At 30.1% G+C, this 21,418-nt stretch overlaps 1 protein-coding gene across 1 annotated transcript in view; it reads right to left on the bottom strand.

Moving 5' to 3' along the window:
- The window catches only part of LOC142318377 (uncharacterized), a 33,389-nt gene extending 11,971 nt beyond the window's left edge, over positions 1–21,418 (bottom strand). Inside the window, exons 1-6 of the mRNA XM_075354961.1 lie at positions 21,370–21,418; positions 21,136–21,198; positions 16,647–16,733; positions 9,302–9,462; positions 6,260–6,365; positions 168–256 (exon numbers count right to left, since the gene is read on the bottom strand). Of these exons, the coding sequence (XP_075211076.1) occupies positions 168–256; positions 6,260–6,365; positions 9,302–9,462; positions 16,647–16,686 (396 nt within the window). The 5' untranslated portion in view covers positions 16,687–16,733; positions 21,136–21,198; positions 21,370–21,418. The remainder of the gene's footprint in view (positions 1–167; positions 257–6,259; positions 6,366–9,301; positions 9,463–16,646; positions 16,734–21,135; positions 21,199–21,369) is intronic.

Here is a 21,418-nt window from a genome sequence, read left to right as displayed (position 1 = left end):
CCAAAAAAACAATAAGTTATAAAAATGACATTTTTTCTCAATAACATTTTTTTATTGTTCTTAAAAGTGTTTTAAGAACAAGATTTTGATAATTGCTATTTTATTTTTTTTTTAGCAATTTATTTATTTATCTCTTTTTAGATTACTTACACAATGTAACCACGTACCCTGATTTCCCACATCCTGTACAGATTGTTGCTGGTCAAATTGACTAGAATAGTAATCGGATTGTTAGCAGTCTCTACATCATAATACACTGAAAAAAGATAAACATCCATATTAGGATAAATAATTATTTTCTTTTACATTCTTTATTGAATTAGTTCTGTTAACTATCTATTTTCACTACATTTTTCTTCAGTATAATTGAAAATAAATATAATTTTATTGAAAACTCAAAATGTATCATAAAACCATAGTTTATGATACATTTTGAATTTTCAAAATGTGGAGTGGAGATAGATTTCACTCGTTTTTTTTTATTAGGTTTTTTCTGGGCGATAAACGCTTCGGCCCGAACACGATTTATGCGTTTTAAAAACTAAATTTAAAAAACTCACTATTAAAAATTAATAAAAAACGCCCGGAAAACAAAACATGAAATATAAATACAAAAACAATAGAATAAAAAAGTTAAAACAAAATGAAAACTTAAAGTAGCAATTTAAAAACAAAATCAAAACAACTAAAATATTAAAAATAAGGACAAAACAAAAAAGTTAAATTAAATGTTGAAACACAAAAACATACGACTACCACAAAAAAATCGAAAAACAGTATTAAAATTATGTAAAATATTAGCACCCCGCAGAAATAAAAAAACACCTGGTCTAAAACTTCTTTATTATCGTCCAGAATTTACCGAAAATTCCTGGGCAATTTAAATTTACGACACAAGGCCGCACAACATATGCAGTCCACAGGAATGTGGCGCACAGTCAAATGGCAGTTGCATCGCATGCATACTGGAGCGTTTACTGCTGACATCATATACCCGTGAGTAGCTCGTATGTCCTATCCGCAATCGGCAGAGAACCACTTCCTCACGACGAATTTTCCTGCATGAGGAGTCCCATGGCAACACAGAACCTTTAATGTGTTGGAGTTTGGCATCTACCGTAGCCGTCCAGTCATCTTGCCACTTTATGCGAAAAGTGAGTTTCACATAGTTAATAAAGTCAGATGTAGTAACATGGGTAGTGAAGCATGGTTGACCACACGCGTCTTCAGCAGCGGAATCTGCACGTTCATTACCAGAAATCCCTACACGGCTAGGGATCCAGCAGAAACTCACTTGTGTTGCGATGATTCAACTCAGCGATTGCATTGTAGATTGCAATGACAATAGGATGTCTGGAATAAAAGTTTTCTAAGACTCGGAGAGCACCACACAAGTAACTGCAAATAAGGATATTTAGGTACTTAGAAGTAATGATATTCAGAGTTTTATTTATAGCCTAAAGTTCAGCGGAAAAGACTCTCCTAATACCAGGTAGACCAAACATATAGGTTCGGTCATTAACAATAAACGCACAGCCAACGGTATTGTTCTGTGACCCATGTGTGTATAACACTGCGTCCGAGTTTTTCTTGGAGAGAATATGGTGAAACAGTTGCTGAAAGAAAATAGGTGGTGTTGATTCTTTACTGTATTTCGTGAGGTCAAACATTAAATTTATAAGGTTGATTGTCCACGGAGGATATGAACACGGATAAATAAGAAAAATAGAAGGTGCGGCAACATTCATAAGGTTCAGTAAACGTCGGGTACCAATACTTACAGGTGCAGTAGAACGTGGACGGTCCTCATACCTGCGAAATTAAGTGTTTCCCAGAAATGCGTCAAAAGCCGGGTGATTTAGCTGTCCATTAAGGTGGAAAAAATATGATGCTAATACCTGGTTCCGTCTATCCCAAAGTGACGGTTCACTGCAGCCTACAAGGATGCTTACGACAGGGCTTGATCTAAAGGCACCTGTAGCAAGACGAAGGAAAGCATGATGTACAGCATCTAGCATCTTAAGTACGGTATTATGCGCTGAAGAATAGGCGACATAACCATAATCCAAACGGGTACACGGAAAGTTCGGTCATTTAAGAAACCATTAATAAATGCAAGCATATTCCCTTGGACTCCCCATTCTTTGAGGACGCGTAGAATACCATGCCGCCAGGCCGCGTAACACCTTGCTGATACCAAAGAAGATAGCGACGAGGCGCTGGCGTAGTAGGAAAGCGTGTTGAATAGCCTTTTTCAATGACACTAAATGGTCAGTGGAGGATCGTCCTTGTCGGAAACCACACTGTTCTGGAGATAAAAGCCCATGTCTCTTCAAGTACCATGCAAGTCTGCGGTTCACCATTCTCTACACACTTTGCATAAGACGCTAGTCAAGGAGATAGGGCGGTTGCTTGAGAGGCTTGCTTGTCCTTACCAGATTTAAGTACTGGAGTACCGGTACGACAACGGCTTAAGACCAGACGGGTAGGAAGACTTGTGCAGAGAAAAAACCTTTATAAATGCTCTGTAGGGGTTGCAACGCCAAATGAGGAAGGTATGACAGCATACAGAGACGATTGTTGTCAAGTCCAGGTGAGGTGACTCGAACATTTTTAAGTGCGTGTGTATCAGAATTTACCGGAGAATGAGGAGCATTTAATTCACCGACCGAATCACCGATGTTTAACGATAATACTTCCATATGTATCTTGTACCTCTGAAATTCGTTACTATATGATGAAGTGAGAAACAATGAACGGAAAGAATTTGCTAAGGTATTTGCCACTGCAAAAAATCATCAGAGGAGTTCTTCTTCATGAAGAAGCCCGAGAAAGACCGTGATGGTGATCCGCAAATTGCACGGATCTTTTTCCACACAGTAGACATGGGAGTAGTGCGTGAGATGGTGTCCACGTATTTCCTCCATGACTTCCTGCTAGCGTCCAAGAATACTCGACGACATACCTCTCTAGCCTTACGGTACAAATCTAGATTCTCATTCGTGGGCCTGCGGTTAAATTTACGCAATGCCTGCCGTCGTCTGATAATAGCGTTTTGGCAATCATCAGTCCACCAAGGAACGGAAGGACGTCTAGGGTTTCCCGTTGTTCGTAGGATAAACCTATTAGCAGTCTCAAGCAACATGGACGTAAAAGAGGAAAGCCAAAAGAAAAGAAGAAATTCACTCATGTTCTGATTATAATTTACAGAACTGATTGTGGATATTGTAGTAAGTCAGGTCAGAGCCAAGCTATAACAGTCGTATACAGGTTGCAATAAAATGCTTCATATACGTTTACATTATGCAAAGTTATTTCACTAAATGTTGTAACTTATAACATTGTACAAAAAAATTATATCTTTGTTTGTTCTTATAATTCTACGTATTACTGGTTTTGTAAAAATCAAACTTAGCACTCTAATATAAAGTAAAACCTCTGGGAATGTGTGATACCGAGCCAGTTTAAAAATAACTAAGACAGACACATTCAGAAAATTTCTGTGACATATAATGTAAGGTTTGAACAACAAAAATAAGAATCTTGTTAGGTATTGTTTCATGAAGATGTTTTGTAAAAAAAAAATTTTTACAAACAGATATTCAAAAGACTGGGATAATGTAGATGAAAGGTCGGTTTGAACAACTTCGAAAACAAGCTCTCATTAGATAAAACTGATGTTTTAAAAACTTTATTTTCTCTTCAGGAGCTTAAACTGAAAAGTTCCAGAAAATCAACTGTCAATCTGTTACTGTGCCTAAAGTGGAAACTAAGAACGTATTTTTTAAAAACAAAAAGGTACAAATTCCCACTTTTGCCTATCTTCAAAACTATTTCTTCATATGAACGGCATACTTTGTAGAGCTTTCCATTTTTAATATAAAACAAACTTAAAAATATTAAATAGTGAAATATAGTAGGTTTTTAAAATTCATCATTCAATTTTAATGAAGAAATATTTTGACTACAACGCTTCAGGAAAATCCAAAGAACCTTCTTATTCATTAGGTATAGTATAATTTTACTTTTTATTATGTATAATAAAATAATATAATCACAAATAGAGTAAGGTATTCATAGCCTTAACTAAGATAAATCTTTATAGGATAGACTAAAATACTCAGTATACCGACTATAGGATATATTTACGTATACTATTGTTATTAGGTGTATATTTTACCTGTATAGCTCGGTACAATAGCTGTATCATCTGCTCGCCTGCAAATTTATTACCTGCTTGAATTTCTACAGTTGCCTCAATGAATGAAATGAAAAGTTTTACAACAAAAATACTTTTAACATTACATAATTTTGGAAAATCCAAAGTTTAATAAAAATTCACGTTTCGTATTTCATTAAAAATTAGTTAACAATTGTTAGTATAACTAATATTTTACTTAAATTTCTCGAATTTTAATATATTAGTTATTAGCATTAGACATCAGTGATTAACTTAAAGTTGAATTTTTTTCTGCAATATAAAGTTTACATTACAGATATTTCATTATCCAATTATCCAACGAACGTGTTTCCGGTCAATAACGTATGTGTGAAGCATCAACATCTCGAGACATAGAATGTATTTATTGCAGAGACATGGAGCACACATTTAGAAGAAAATGTATTATTAGAAACTTCAAAGGATTGGATGTCAAGAAGATGTTTGTATTTTTTGTGGCAAAAGATACAAAGGACAACGTCAACTTCTTAATGCTCTGGATAAGGAAGTTTTGAAAAAATCTTTAATACCGTACGAAGAATTTATCAAGAATATTGAAGTATATAAAAAAGTTCATACTCTATAAATAATCATCGAATCTGCCGAAAAGATTATTTCATTAATTGCGAGAATATAAAAAAAAACCGGAACCGAATTATCACAAAATTTTAAATTACATTAAGAAGCTTTTGAATAAATTTGCTGTTTTATTAATGAATTAATTCTTCAAAATCAAACATTTTACTCTTTCATTTCATCATACAACAGTTATTTGGATATAATTATAAACATTGCTACAAAAAAAGGATGACAAGTTCAATATATTCAATAAAGCTTTTTTTGAAACAAAATTTAAAAAAATATATATATAGAGACGAGCTATAAATTACATTGATGCATAATAAAAAAAATTGTTAGGCCGAAAGGTTATTATGTTAATGATATATATATTCACTGATGAAGTAACAAATACCGATAACGAATAAAAAAAATCCAAAAGAAAAATTCATGTTTTTATACCTGTATTACTTCATCCAAATAAATTTTTATCATGTAATTTTATTTTTGTATTCCTTCATTTTTTCAATCCGTTTTATTGTATTATCATAAATAAAAATACAATTTAATTAGAGTAAGCAGAGGGTAGATAAAAAATAATTTATTTGTTGAGTTATATCCGTATCAAAAAATATACATCATATCTTTTTCACTTAATGTTAAATATATGAAAATTCAAAAAAAAAAAATTACTACGAATGAGAATCTTTTAACTACTAAAAAAAGTTTTTTAACTGCACGCTTGCTACAAGTCACGTGGTCTTGCGAGAGCCTATCGTACCACAGCACACTTTAACTAAGCTGGCCGCTGCGCCGATATACGCTTTCTCTCACACGTGTAATACCAACCCGTCGCAGTCACGTATAACATCCCGATCACCTGGCAGGTAAAACTTCCCACCAAATGGTCTGTTCTTTTAAAAATATTCTTTTCTCGGTATAAATATTATTCTGTCTAAACCTCAGCACGACTCAAATATATTTTTTTCGATATTTATGAAATACAATTTTGAAACGGCCTGGCAAAATTTCATACCCGACAAAATAATTTGGTTTTTTAATTTTTATTTCATTAAATACTAAATTTGAAGGTATTAAAATTTCAAAATGTCTCGAGTATTTTTTTGTAAATAAAATTTAGCTAAGTTAAAAATTCAAGTGTTACCCCACTACCCTTCGGCCAGGTCTTTGATTTTGTATTTAGACGTTACAAAAAAAGTGTTGCACAAATTTTCACGGTGCCTCAAATACTTACCCTAAAATGTTTAACAGCTCTCCTATTATAAGAAATTATCTTTTTTCATCGATATCATTGACACTAAAAGCAGAACTCAGGATTCCAGAACAGTATCGGTTCACAATATGATCTCGTCTTTGTGTCAGATCAAAATGTAATAATTAATAAACTAAATTGTATAAATAAATAATTTTGTAAGGATAAAATAGATACGCTTAATGAATATAAAGAATAATGAATATTACAATGCTGTCCACTATTCTGCCCACACAGTTTTAATCCTGTTGAAGTCCCTCCACTCATGGAAAAAACATCTGTTTCGCAAACTCCTGTTCGTCTATTAGGTTGAGCCTAGAACAAATAAATTAAAAAAAAAACTGCTTTCTGAATACTTGTGCTTAAGAAATGAGATAAAATGATGACTGTTGATCAAAAAATACTCAACTTCTAAAAAAGAATTACAAATAAAATTATTTGTTTAGCAATTTTTCAGAAAAAAGTTTTCATATTTACTTTGATTATTTCCTATTTATAATCTGTATGGAAGTATAACAATTATATTATTACTAAATTGACTAACATCTAAACATCTACAATTTGCTTATAAAAGTTCTTTTCAGACCATTTATTCAGCTTCTTTATTGGAGGTGTTATAAAAATGTAGTTACAGATGGTCATAATATTGTTTTGAGATATTTAGGAACAAACTTCTTTAGCGAATAGTCACACTTAATCTCAATGGTTCTGTAAAATTTTAATCCATGGAATAACACCTCTACCTACACCTAATGTCAAAAGTAAAATAAATTAAATTATTATGTTCCAATAAGAATAAAAGATTATTTGTTTATTGTGTTTGAAAATTTCATGGAGTTCAATTGTAATAAATTTGTAGTCATTTTAAGTTGTGTTTAAAATTTATACGTTGTGGTTAATATCTTTGTGAAATTTTGGAGCAATTGTAAACTGTCCTGATCAAAGGCAGTCTCTCTCAGCTTTTTCTTATCCCTCCTTTCCTTACGCATAATTCCTTCTTTCTTGATCAATTGCCATGGGCATTGATCACCCGTCACCCTGGTTCAATCAGTATTATCTAGCTGACACAGTAATGAGTGACTCTGTGTGTCTGTAAAATGTTCAAAGATTCTATTTCCTATCTAAGAATTATACGGAAAGCCAAATTACGGATGAAGGTATCTGATGGGTAGAGCCAGTTATCCTATACTCATTAAAACTAATAAATTAAGTGTGCGTGTGCACACGCACAAACATACACTTAATTTATTAGTTCTAATGTGCATGTGTATGTATGTGCATTTCCATAAGATGATTTTAAAAAGATTAAATCTGTTTTTGTATGTAATGTCTGGAATAATCTGTCACATAAACAGATTACACATGAATTCATATATATTTAAATATGTTAGGTTTATATGCTTCAATCTGCCCAATTTAATGTATTTTGTCATTACTTCGCCAAACTCTAGGAAGTGATTCTACTTGACATACTGAAGAAAAAATGTCCAGTGAACATATGTCCAAAAACGCATATGTTTCTGTCTGTCTGCCATTTTATGTTTTTTTAAGAAAAAGATTATTTTTCAAGAAAACGGTTGGAGATAACGCAATAAAATTTTGAACTTTATTTTAAACTAACATTTTTTAATAAAAAAAATTAATATAAAAAAGCGTTACCTAAGTCGTAAAAAAAGGACGACAAACAACAGAGTAATTGCAAAAAGTAGGCATAAACCGATATGGCGGTCATCTTGTTTTTTTATTGTTGTGATTTATTATTGTGTTTTCTGATTAAAATTGCTAAAATTGGTAATTTTAAAAGATATCAGAAAATTTGATTTAGTTATCAAGTGAGTCACGATAATAAAAAAACAAAATGGCCGCCATACAAGTTTAGGCCTACTTTTTGCAATAACTCTGTTGTTTGTGGTCGGATTTTTACAACTAAGGTGATGTATTGTTCACGAAACAATGCTTCATAATTTTTATAATACAACACAATTGGAAAAATCTAATAATTCCTAAGATATTTAAGATTGAAAAATTGAAACGATCGCCATTTTGAAATTTGTCAACGAAGAGTATCGTTATTTTTTCCTATTAAAAAATGTTAGTTTAAAATAAAGTACAAAATTTTATTGCGTTACCACTAACCGTTCTTAAAAAATAATCTTTTTCTTAAAAAACACAAGATGGCAAACAGACATAAAAATATGTGTTTTAAAACTATGTTCACTGGACATTTTTTCTTCAGTATGTTAAACATAATACTTCCTAGAATTTGGCCTTCAAAGGACACTCTGTATACATATATAAAAATCATGGAATAAATAATGGATGGGATATAACTTATTTTTAAAAATACTTCACTAAAAACCCCTAAGAAATCTTGTATGGAAATAATACCTTAATTGAATAACATAGCTAGGAAGTGGTAAATTATTTTTATTCTCTTCATGTCTTCAAAGAATTTATAGAATAATGTATAAATAAATGTTAATAATATAAAAATAGTACATAAAATAAGTAATATAATAGTATTTAAATATATTAATACAATTTAAATACATGAATCAATACGATTTATTTTAGGCTAAAAGTCCTTGTTATGAAACGTTTACAAACGAAACTTTATCTGTAAATTGTTACAGATAAAGCAAAAAATTTAATTACATATATTTTTTTATTTTTTGAATGTAGCAAATTTATATATAATTAGTAATCTATTAATAATATTAGTTCTAGTATTGTTATATTTTCTGCTTAAAAAAGTAAAAATTTATTTTGACTGCTTTGTATTTCTAAGTACAATACTGCTGAAAGAAAACCACTAACGGAAGGTTACTTAATCTTTGAAGATATTAGACAAAAAAAAAGATTTCGTAAGCAGTTTATATGTTAAAATATTAGCATAAGGATAATTTTTCTATTTCATCTACCTGCCTTAATTTTTTCAGAACATTAATGTTTTATGATTGTTTTCAGAAAGCTACAAGATGCTGTAAGCTATAGGTGTATAGCTCTGTGGTGAACAAAAAAAGATAGTGGAGGAAATTTTCTATTATTGGTCGAACAATATATAAAAATGAGAATAATTACTAACATTTTATCAAATTTCTTTAAACAATTTATGAGAAATTTAGCTTTGAAATTTTGTAATATAGTTGTATATTTACCATTTAAAAGCAGTAGCTTTTGCTTTAAGCTTTGGTTGATTGTATTTTTAAAGTTAGGAGAAAGTGATAGTTAATAATTAGAGCAGTACTTACAAGATTAAAATGTATAAAATCTAATCGTATTTGACTAATCTCTGGTGCAATCTTCTTTACTTGAATAGCGCAAATGTCAGGATTTCTAGTCAGTCCAGGAAAATCAGGACTGACAAAGTATGTGACATTATTTATGACCTCGGCATCACATGTTGCTATAACTGAAATAAAGAATTAAATTATAAATAAATATATTGTAAACTATATAAAAAATATATATATACTGGGTGGCTGAAAAGTAACTTACACCTCCTCTAACGTTTTTCTATAATTGAGGTAACGGGATGTGGTTTGTGGCATTCTGAGGGGCTACTTCAATGTATGTATATTTCAGTCTGATTTTTTTTTTGGGGGGGGCAACTCAAAAATTTCAATTGGTATCAGTGATATTTGATATATCATTTTAAAGAGCTCAATATGACGAGAAAAAATATACAATTAAAACTAAATTTTCATCACCCTATCCAAAATGGTGCCCAACAATGTGTTTGTTTCAGATAGCTAGAACTTTGGAAGTATGCCTCCCTTTAATTCTTTTGTTATAATTCTAGGTGAATTCATTCATCAAGAAAAAAGACAAAAAATTACACTTAAGTATATTCTGCTCATAATTCTCATGTGAGTTAGAGTTTACATCATAATGTAAGGATACTTTAAGCAGTATAGTAAGACAGTCTTCCCTACATGAAATGTTATTTTTTAGTTCTCCACTACATGAAAATCCAGCGTTTTGTTCTTAACACTTTTAAACAATGATTTTTTGGCTAATCTTTATAGAAGGGTTGTTGATCCTTCAAGTCATGGTCTGTGAAACTGGCTAGTAATAATGTACTCATGTGAAATCAGTAACGATTCTTACAGCATCAAATGATCCCTCAGAACTGGGAATAAATTACAAGTTAGTAAAACTGAAAATGTTCTTAAAACATATTGAATTTTGGACCACCTAAATCTCTGAATATTGAATATTAGTGGAATCTTAGGAAAAGAAAATGAGTTGACAAAAATTCTGGATTTGTATAACATTAATATTGTCAAAGTTTTGTGTATCATAAAATAAATTATAAAGCTCTCTGTATGCAAGCAGTAGTTATTTAATGAAGTATTCCAGTGAATATATGAGAGAATTGTGTAGTATTATGGGGGGTTTTTTTACAAGAAGATGCAAAGAAATATAAAAAATTATCCTTTCATTAAAGAGTCTCTTATTACTGTGAAACTAAAGCATGATAGAATTTTCATGTGTATTCTAAAGGCACCAGACACTATAAGGTGGGGAACATGAGGAGACTAATGAGTTTGAAGTAACCATGAGAAGACTTGGTGTTGATACTACTTTGCAGAGAACACTAATAGATAAATATATAATGGTTGGCACCAATCTCTTGCCAATGATACAAGATCAATGATAGACTATACCTTAGTGAACAACCATTTAAAAGAACTTTTGTCACCAGATTCTGTAGAGGTAGTCAGACAATAATTTACAGACTGTTACTTGATTATATCTGGAATAAATATATAACTAGAGAGAAGAAATGGGTAAAATCAATGGTTAGCCCCTGTAAAAAGTGAGTAGAGTTAATCTGATACGATATATGCATAATAAGATTATGCATACTAGATCGTGATATTTGGTGGTTGGGTTTCAATTAACCACACATCTCAAGAATGGTTGAACTGAGACTGTACAAGACTACACTTCATTAACACTCATATATACCACCCTCAATCATCCCCTGAAGTATTATCTGAACAGTAATTACTGGAGTCTAAACAGGAAAAAGAAAGAAATAAGATTATGCAAAGCATTTTGTTGTATTGAGTTGCGCAGTGTAGTTTCAAATGAAAAAATATGTACACATTAGATGATCTAACAAGTGTAAGAAAGCTACATGTTTATGTGCAAGAAGTTTTAATGATCTGTGGATAAGCATGCCAGTAGTTGTATGAATTTCCTGTAAATATTTTAAAAGTGCTTGTTATTTATTTTGAACATGGTGACATCAAGGAAGTTAAATGGATTTGTTGTGTTTATATTCATTCTGGTGTGAAATCTAAATTGAAATGCATTTTGTTAATGGATGTGAGAAATACGTAACAATTTCTTATGTTTCCAAAGTGCAAGATCATGATGTCAATATAATATTCATGCCTAAATAATATTTTCTTTATGTGATTCATTGTGCAATATGTAAATATTTAAAACATTTTGTAAAAATATTTCCACTTGGAAACTACAAGATAAATTCAATCTAATGTCTAATGAGTGAATTGTTTTCATAGGTCTGGTTAAGTTTATATTTTTTTAAATATCTATCTTATGATAAATTTTTTTTAAGTATAAAGTCAACGTGCTCACAGTCAGTTCAAATGCATTAGGTTATTTAAGTAAAACTATTTAATTTCTCCTTTCTTTGCTTATTGGTCTATCAAATTAATTTTTTTTTTTGAGAATAAAACATCTAAAGTATATATATATATGTATATATAGTATTTCAGTGATTTTTTTTTTTGAATGTGATTAAACTAGGTTATAATTAATCTAACAAAATTATACAAAAGTAATTTTTTTATTCTGATTAATTTACTCCTATTATAATTTGTGCTACTTATGTTACTGATTATGCTGTTAACTTTAAAAAAATAATTGATATATCACAGATAATGAATGTGATATTCTGTATTGTACATAATAAGGAGTAAAACACACACAGGAGAACATTACAAAACAAACATATAGATTTATAAAAGAAATTCATTGCAACCAGTATTTGAGGAAATCTTTAGTTCATAGTGAAAAGATTTGACAACTTATTTCTTTTTCCTCTTTAGCCTCCAGTAATTACTGTTCAGATAGTACTTCAGAGGATGATGTGTATGAGTGTAAATGAAGTACAGTCTTCTACAGTCTCAGTTCAACTGTTCCTGAGATGTGTGGTTAATTGAAACCCAACCATCAAAGAACACCGGTATCCACGGTCTAGTATTCAAATCCGTGTAAAAATAACTTGACAACTTATTTAAAAAAAGCATACCTCACTGTAATCTATTTTCTATTAAAATTATGTCTAAGTTTTACAACTTAGACATCTGGAACTGCTGTAAATTGTGTCTGAGACAAGTTGACATCATTTCCTCTTGAAAATAATTGGTGCATAGTTTTATTATTACTACTGTTATTATTGTTACTACCAAAATATTAGAACAGAACAAAATAGCAAAATAATAATAATAAAACATGTATTTCAGATATTATTAATAGATAAAAAACCCATATCATGTATCTCTTTTATTTACCATTTAATTATTAAAAACAATAACAAAGATGTAATCAATAAATGCATCATTGTACTAGTGTAATGGATCTTGACAACTGGACAGTCAAATCAGTTATAAAGGTTTGAGTTTTGTTAAAATATTTTAACAAAATTAGGGAAACCCTTTAAAATCAATAACTAAAACAGTGTTTGTCTTACTTTGCGTAAAAACTATAAAACCTCATTCCTCTTAAAGATGGATTTCAGATCCCGCACTTTCAGACAATAGCTAAACTAGATGTAGCAATAAAATGCCGGATAACCGTGTTAATTTATGCAGTAACTAGCCTAAATTACCTTAAGGAATGACTAATTTCAATTGTAGTGCGTTTTCCTTTGAGTTTATCTCATGCTCACGTTATATTCCATCAAGAAACGGAGATTTATTTATTTTTAGGAGAAATATTTTATTAATATTATATGCTTATCCTTTCATGAATTTTAAAATATAAATGTAAAAAAATCATACCAGACGCAAAAGATTAGGCTGTCCCAGTCCTACCGAGACGATAAAACGAGATGGTCTCGATGATCCTAGGCAGAAAGGTAAACAACTCCATTCTACTTTGATAATCCTTTCAAGTCATTACCCTTTACCTTATATTTCTTTATTCCTCGATATTGATTCTGTGGGGACAGATCTGACGGTGTTAGGTTCCGTATACTGGATGCCCGGACCTAAAAGATCGATGCATCTTTGTTACCTAATAGGAAAGGGTTTGCACGCGGGTAAATTCAGGAAATAGTTTTCTTGTTCAGTGGTGCACACACAGTAAGCCCAACAGTTGAACTGTCTATCTGCTAAAGCTCGTCCCCTCACAAAAAGAAAAACTACTTAGCTTTAACCTATCACTACTGTCCGTTTTTATGTTAGAACTTCGAATAAATTATAGAAAATTAAGAAAGATTAGAACTTAAGAATAGAAATAATTTAATTCGGCTGAATAATTTTTCGGTGCTCTCTGTTTACTAATAAAAACGTTTGTTCAAATTTGTAAGCACAGATACCAGCTCCCATATTTACATTAAATGCTTGTATAGCTAATGATGCAATTTTTTTTATGAAAGAATATAGATTTTTAAAAACTTGTTTCTCATATTAAACGAAAGGGTTTCCTGAAAATATCCTGTCTTAATAAAAATTACGGTACCAAAAGAATAACAACGTTACTTTATGAGGTAAATTCTGTACCGAAATTATTTGCTTCATCACCATATTATTACTAAGTAGTTTCATTAGAGCTTAAAGACAACGACATAATTACTTAACTGAAAAATTAGATGGTTAATTTTAATAATTGAATAGACCAAACAAATACACATAGTTGTGTGTGTGTGTATATATATATATATATATACATATAGGGAAAAACACACGTACATCCAAAATTATGTCTTAATTGTAAATATGGAAAACGTGTATTAGCCTTAAACAAGAATTTTTTATCGGCAGTATTTATGCACGTACATACATCAGTTACAGGCTTATAATGCTACACGTTTAAATAATGAATAAGTAATGTATAAATTATTTAATTGCCACTTACATTTGTCATTATCCAGTAAAGGCACGTGGCGACCTTCAGATATCAGTTATTTTATTAGAAATGTTAATGATTTTAGGACAAATCAACAAAATCCATATTTAGAACAATCAACGGAAATTTTTGCTAAATAGCTTTCTACATAAAAATTAAATAATAATTTTATTCAGACCTAGTTAGAGCTATCCAGTGTTCTTAGAAAAACATTGTTGTGTTTTAAGAAATGAAAATACTTCTCAAAAATTCTCTTTACTGATGTATATACTCTTGCATTTAATTACACGTTTAGTTAATGCGATACTCGTTAGTTCCGGAGTATTTTAAGAAGTTACTATACTACAGTAGTTTATAATAAAAAGTAAATTTTATTATTTGTTTAATCGAATTAAAAACTTGAAATGAAATAACTTTCAATTAAAGTACGATTATATCTTAGTAATATCGTTAATAATATCGCAAAAGAAAGCTTGAAACAAAATTTTGATGGGATGTTTGAGGTACACAGCATTGAAGTTGACCCAGATTCGCCGGAACGTAGCGTGAACTCGACTTGTAGCTTATTCCGTTATCTGAATGAGATTAACTCATTCAATCGCTTAAGGAGGCGTATTCAGTTGAAATACCCTGTTGCACTTTGTAAAAAAACTTAGAATAGTGTATTTTAAATATCAAATTTACGGGGCTCTACATGGTAATAATTGCAACGGGCTTAACTACAATAAACATTTTATATCGTATACTGCGATAATATAATGAATATTTAACGGGAGTTGAACCGGTATTTCTGGAAATAACCATCATATTAAGCTTCGAGCTAAAGATATTTTTTAGTCGTGCACACTATTAAAACTCCTAGAATAAATTTGTAAATCTGACACCGGACGTTTAATACATACGCTTGTAAATTCAGCGATTAAGCCCGTAACTAAATATAAAATTTTTTTGAGCAGGAAATACATTTTATATAAATTCATTGAAATATAAATTTATAAAAAGATAAAAAAGCTTTATAATTACCCATGATTAAAAACTTGCCAATTTTTAAAAGCTTATCTTGAAAATTTCAAAAAAGCATATTAAATCTTTAAAAAAGTTAACGTCAACACGTACATCTATTACACATTGTTACCCAAATACACCGTGTAATATTGACAGTTATACAAGAAAAACAGATCAGCTTAGCGGAATATATAATTAAATATAACTTATTAACTTTATACCTTGTTTGGAAATTACTGAATTTATTTAGTGCTGATATATAACAGGGTTTCTATTGAAATCTTGTTAAATTATGTTTAATTCCCTCCTTACATTATAATAATATATATATATCTTCCTTCGCTTTTTAAGGGTAAACTTTAACTCAGAATTGTTATATAGGTATTTTACAAACACGGAACTATTTTTAAAGCTTCCTAAACCGATATAAAGATATCTTTATGCGACTCTTTTTGTTTGTTTGGCGTATGAATATTATTCTAAACTAATTACACAGAAAAATTAACATAAAAAAGGACTTAAAAAGGACAAACTCTTTTTACTTGCTGTATAAGCTAACGAAAGGTGAGTAAACGTTAATGAAAGAGCATAATCGACGGAGTATAATAGAAAGGAAGACGGAAAGTATAATAGACTAAGGAGTATAACAGACAGAAATGAGGAATATAATCAACTTCATGATTCCGATGACACAAATGAAAGTTTTTAAGCTCCATGTTTCCGTCTGAATCTGCTAAGAATTTCTACAATACCTGTACACAATATGATGATCATAAGAAGGTGTAGTTCATGCGTAAGTGATTTTTACCTGAGTTTTAAGCGATAATTAATAAGACATAATTATAATGTAATATTATTATTATAATATAATTATATTATAATAATTAATATTACCACTGCACTTTTCAGCCAGTGATGAATTTTTTGATTTTTCCTAACGTGATACCGGTTGAAATTCATAGGCGACTGGCTGCTGGGTGTTAAGACGAGGTGTGAAAGAAGTGTAAAAAAAATAGTGTGAAATGTTCTGAAAAAATAGATTGGACACGGATGACGAACCGCATTCCGGGCAATCGTCGATCGTTGCCGATGACTCGAAAAATTGCACAAATGAATGCGAATAAGGGATGATGTACAAATTTTTAATGCGCTGTAAAAAAAGTGAATTTCTATTTTAAAAAATCGATATTTTTATTATTTTCCAGTTCGGCGGACGAAATTTAGGATCGATTACAAATTTTAAAAAATTGAAGTCTACGATGATTTCTTCAGTAAGAAGAGGTATTATATAAATATCCGTATTTTTTAGTCAGACGGACAGTGCGGTGAGAACACTAAGTTTTTTGGTCCTTGCATGTGAAACGCCCCTTCGTAATAAAAAATAGTCGAATAAATAAATGAAAATAAAGATTGGTTTAATATTATAAGAATTTTTTTTTTTATCTAAAACTTTCATATTTATAATAAATAAGACTCACTCACACACGCAGCAGACACCAAAACCTAACGCACATTGTCCCATAGGATTTCCATTTTGAATACGGCATTCATAAGCGTTCAAACAGACACCTGTAAATAAAAAAAAAACAATTATTAATATACCTTCTGCATTGATTTTTTTTTACGTAACGTTTAAAAATGAATGTTTCTATCCGTAAGAGAAAAACACTGATCGATGTTTCACAGAATTGAAATCTTTCATATAATTTATATGAAAATTAACTAAATCAATATAAATCTAATTAAACTAAATTAATGTATAAATTAAACTATTAATTAAATTAATTAATATTAATTGTTAAAATAATACTTGATACGCTGTTAAAGCAATGCTCATTGTCATGTTTGCGTAAACTGTAACTTAAGAACTGTATAGTTTTTGGATAGAAAAACTATTATGAGTACAAAATAGATTAAGATAGTTTGCGAAATTTACGTAAATAAATCTATCTATTTTGTATTCGGTTTTTATGTTATTACTTCTCGACTTCGCTTCAAAAACTTACGTCTAGAAAATATTCAACAGGCATTTCAAACTATGGATTATTTTCTGAAAGTGGATCTTTGTTTGAATTTTTATTCTTTTCTTAAATCTCTTTGAGGATTAAACCCGATAATTTTTTAAAAGAAAATTTACTTCGCCAACATAGAACATTTAAATATATTTCTACTTATTTTGCCGTCATTACTGATCTGTATTGAAACGTTGAATTAGCATAATGACAAATAGCCTGATGTCATTTTGATATTTAAACATTTTTCACGAGAAAATTTAAAGAAATTTTTAAAGGGAGAATTCGTTACAGGGAAATTCACTAAGGATAAAAATATATATGTATATATACCACTCCACAGAACCTTAGCTTAATCTCGGTAAATTTCTCGCGTCTGAGTTTTGATAGAGTATTTTTTGCGGTTAGCATTTTTTCAGGTTTAGATAAATCTTTAAAAAAATATAAGTATAAAAAATAAAATAAGATTTATTCAACAAAATAATAAATAAATAAATAAAGCAACTTTAAAAGAATTAAAAAAAAAGTAATATTTCTTCCAATTCTATCATTTCGACTTTCTGATTTCGGCGCCAAGCTAACGGTAATAAGTAGAGTAGTTTTTGATTTTTAATTTTGTATTTTAATAATTTTGTAATTTTTAATTTTGATTTTTAATAACAAAAAAGTAATACTTTTGAATTCTTCTTCGAATTTCTACTTTTTTAAACAATTGTACATTTTTTTAAAAAGTTGGTTTTATTATTATTGTTGTTGTTTTAATATATTTCATCGAGTATGTTTTGTTTATTATTTATAGTTATTAATTCTGTGATGATGACTAACTGATATAGTTATTCATTCATCACTAATAATGGCGATTTTTTATACTACTGAAATGTGCATTTAGTTATTGACTTAATATAAACCGTTCTTTAGTTTACTTTATTTAAGGCAATACAATGATAGAGATGACAATATTTCTTCTTTTTTTTGTGAAGTAAACTATAGGATCTTTTAAACTATAGGTCTTATAACAGAGAATTTACGCCGAGAAAAAGAAAAAAAACACACAATTACGACAAAAAATACGAAATAAGTAACAATTTCAAAACGATTACCGATATAAAAAATATTTTAAGAATCATATTCAATTTTGGGAAGTCATCGTGCTCCTTTTCCTTTGGATTAGTTATAAAGAGTATACAAAAATAAAATAAATCCTTTACTTCAATGGGTTTTATATTTTCTTTAATTTGTAAAAATTACAAGTGATCAAATTGTTCTAGTAGTTGTATTTTGTTAACACGCTTTTTTATACAATGGACCTTTGGTGTTATTGTCACCATAAATATCCAGATGCTTTTCAGGAAAGGAGTCGAACCCTGGAGCTTTTGAATAGTAATTAATGAAACTCCTGATTACCCCTTACTGTGACACTTAACGGTTTTTGTCCAATCACAATATTATACCCGTACTTTTCCTTATAAATAATATTACAAAAATGTTTAAAAACTTGCTTCATACTTTTTAGTCATACTTTAATCAAATTATTACCATACATTGCATGAGTTAATTATTTGGTTAATTTGGATTTCAAAAGATAACATCATTTTTTTCTTTTTTGTCTTCAGTCATTTGACTGGTTTGATGCAGCTCTCCAAGATTCCCTATCTAGTGCTATTCGTTTCATTTCAGTATACCCTCTACATCCTACATCCCTAACAATTTGTTTTACATATTCCAAATGTGGCCTGCCTACACAATTTTTTCCTTCTACCTGTCCTTCCAATATTAAAGCGACTATTCCAGGATGCCTTAGTATGTGGCCTATAAGTCTGTCTCTTCTTTTAACTATATTTTTCCAAATGATTCTTTCTTCATCTATTTGCCGCAATACCTCTTCATTTGTCACTTTATCCACCCATCTGATTTTTAACATTCTCCTATAGCACCACATTTCAAAAACTTCTAATCTTTTCTTCTCAGATACTCCGATTGTCCAAGTTTCACTTCCATATAAACCGTTTATTTATATATGAAACATCATATAGAACATATTTATAAAATATCAAACAAATTTTCAATCAAACATTTACTACATAAAGTAACGAAATAGTAAAGTTTTTGATTATTGAAATACGTTTGTAAATTAGCAAAATTTTTTTTTGTCGCTTATATGCATTTTACAAATTTACCCCCATACGGGAGGGATGTTTGCAAAAGAAGTGGTGGAATATTGTATTATCACCCGAACTTTTTTTTCTTTTCTTGTTTAGCCTCCGGAAACCACCGCCAGGTATTACTTCAGAGGAGGAATAAGGATGATAAGTACGAGTGTAAATGAAGTGTAGTCTTGTACAGTCTCAGGTCGACCGTTTCTGAGATGTGTGGTTAATTGAAACCCAGCCACCAAAGAACACCGGTATCCACCATCTAGTATTCAAATCCGTATAAAAGTAACTGCCGTTACTACGAGTTGAATATTGGAACTCTCGACTTCGAAATCAGCTGATTTGTGAAGACGCGTTCACCACTAGACCAACCCGGTGGGTGTCACCCGACCTTAATAACCGTACAAAATGTCATCAATCGGCAATGTCAGGAAGAATTTTAAATTAAGAATGCAAGATTTGAGGACAAACATGATAAAAAAACTGGAAAAAAGTTAGTAGATGAAAAAAATTGCATTTGAGATTTACTTCAAGTCTAAGCACGCTCAAATCGTAGAATTTTATTAAAATGTTTAAAAACGGAATATATCAATAACCAAAATCTGTATTTATTATTTTGTACCTGTGAAGAAATGTACGTACGTAACGGATACCGTAGTCTTACAAATATTTGTCACGTTTTTATAATTTGACTTAAAATATGTATTATAAAATAGTGAGACTTTGAGGTGTAGTAAACCAATATATCAAAATGTAATCAAAAATGTTACTTAATAATGTAATAATGAGAGAATCTTCAATGTGAAATAAATTATTAAGATCTTGGCTCTGAATTTTACCGATCGTACTCGCATTACAATTATCAGCCTATTTCAAATGTCAGTTCGTATTTTAAAAACTAAACTGACTCTAAAGAAAATTACACTGTAAAAATCACTCAAGCTCTATTATTATTCATAATTACTTTTACACAGAAATCCTCAGTTAAAGATGATGTTATAGCTTCAACTTCATGATTTTAAACACGCATAATAAATATCTGAATGACTTAATAACAAACTGCTTATCGACTCACTGTTAATAATAATTTTTCATTTATGGAAACGACTTCAGGAAAATGTTGATTTAACGTTACGAACTCAATACAGTCAGAAAACTTATTTTAACTTCATTTTCAATTCACTCTCATTTCCAAAGGTTATTGATTCCAACAATAAAAAAATAAATAGGAAATTTCTTTAATAAGAACGGTAGAAAAAATTCAAATCTAAAAATTGCATTGATTCTATCGGTACCAACTAAATTATATAACTTAGCCAAACAAAATCAAATAAATAATTTTCCAATCGACAACTTTTTTTTTTTCAATTACAGTCAGTACTAGAAAGTAATTAATTTGTATGTAACACTAATTTACTAGTATGAATCATGGTCGATCATGATTAAGTACGCTAATTGTTAATTAAGTACGTTAATATGAAAATGATTAGACCGTTACAATATTATAGTTATAGACCACAAATTTCGTATATTTCATTATTTTTAAATATAAAAATGACAAATCACTTCACTGACAATACCCGTGCAGAATTTACGAAACTCAAGCAGTATTTTTTCAAATTGTTAGATTCAATTCTAGTGATTATCCAGGGGGTAAAGTGCGGAATGATTTCGTAATAGTCATTTTGTGACGAAAAATTCAGATTTATTTATGAGGCTATCAGGATGCGGTAAGTAGAACGCATCTATTATTGTATGACACATGCTTAATAACGTTACTTATGAAAATGAATTTAATTTTTTTACCTGATCTCCTTCCATCACTGGCGAGGCACTCGTCGCTCACGGGAACAGGAAAAAAGTTCAACACTGCAAATAAAATAACTCTTTAAGAACTTATTTAATAAAAATTATTAATTTAATTCACACTCTCTCACACACACACACACACACACACACACGCGCGCGTACCCAGAAATAGAGAGACAAATATATAATTGGCTGGAGAACTTTAGTAAAGGGTATAAAGAGCAAATATACCTTTAGCAACTCTAGAGACGGGCCAGAGTACCGGTGACGGCCAGGCTAG

This window comes from Lycorma delicatula, chromosome 1 (assembly GCF_047948215.1).
Source record: "Lycorma delicatula isolate Av1 chromosome 1, ASM4794821v1, whole genome shotgun sequence".
In the NCBI taxonomy this organism is placed as follows: Eukaryota; Metazoa; Arthropoda; class Insecta; order Hemiptera; family Fulgoridae; genus Lycorma; species Lycorma delicatula.
Note: the sequence above shows the minus strand (reverse complement) of the source record. Positions and strands in the feature narration are given on the sequence as shown.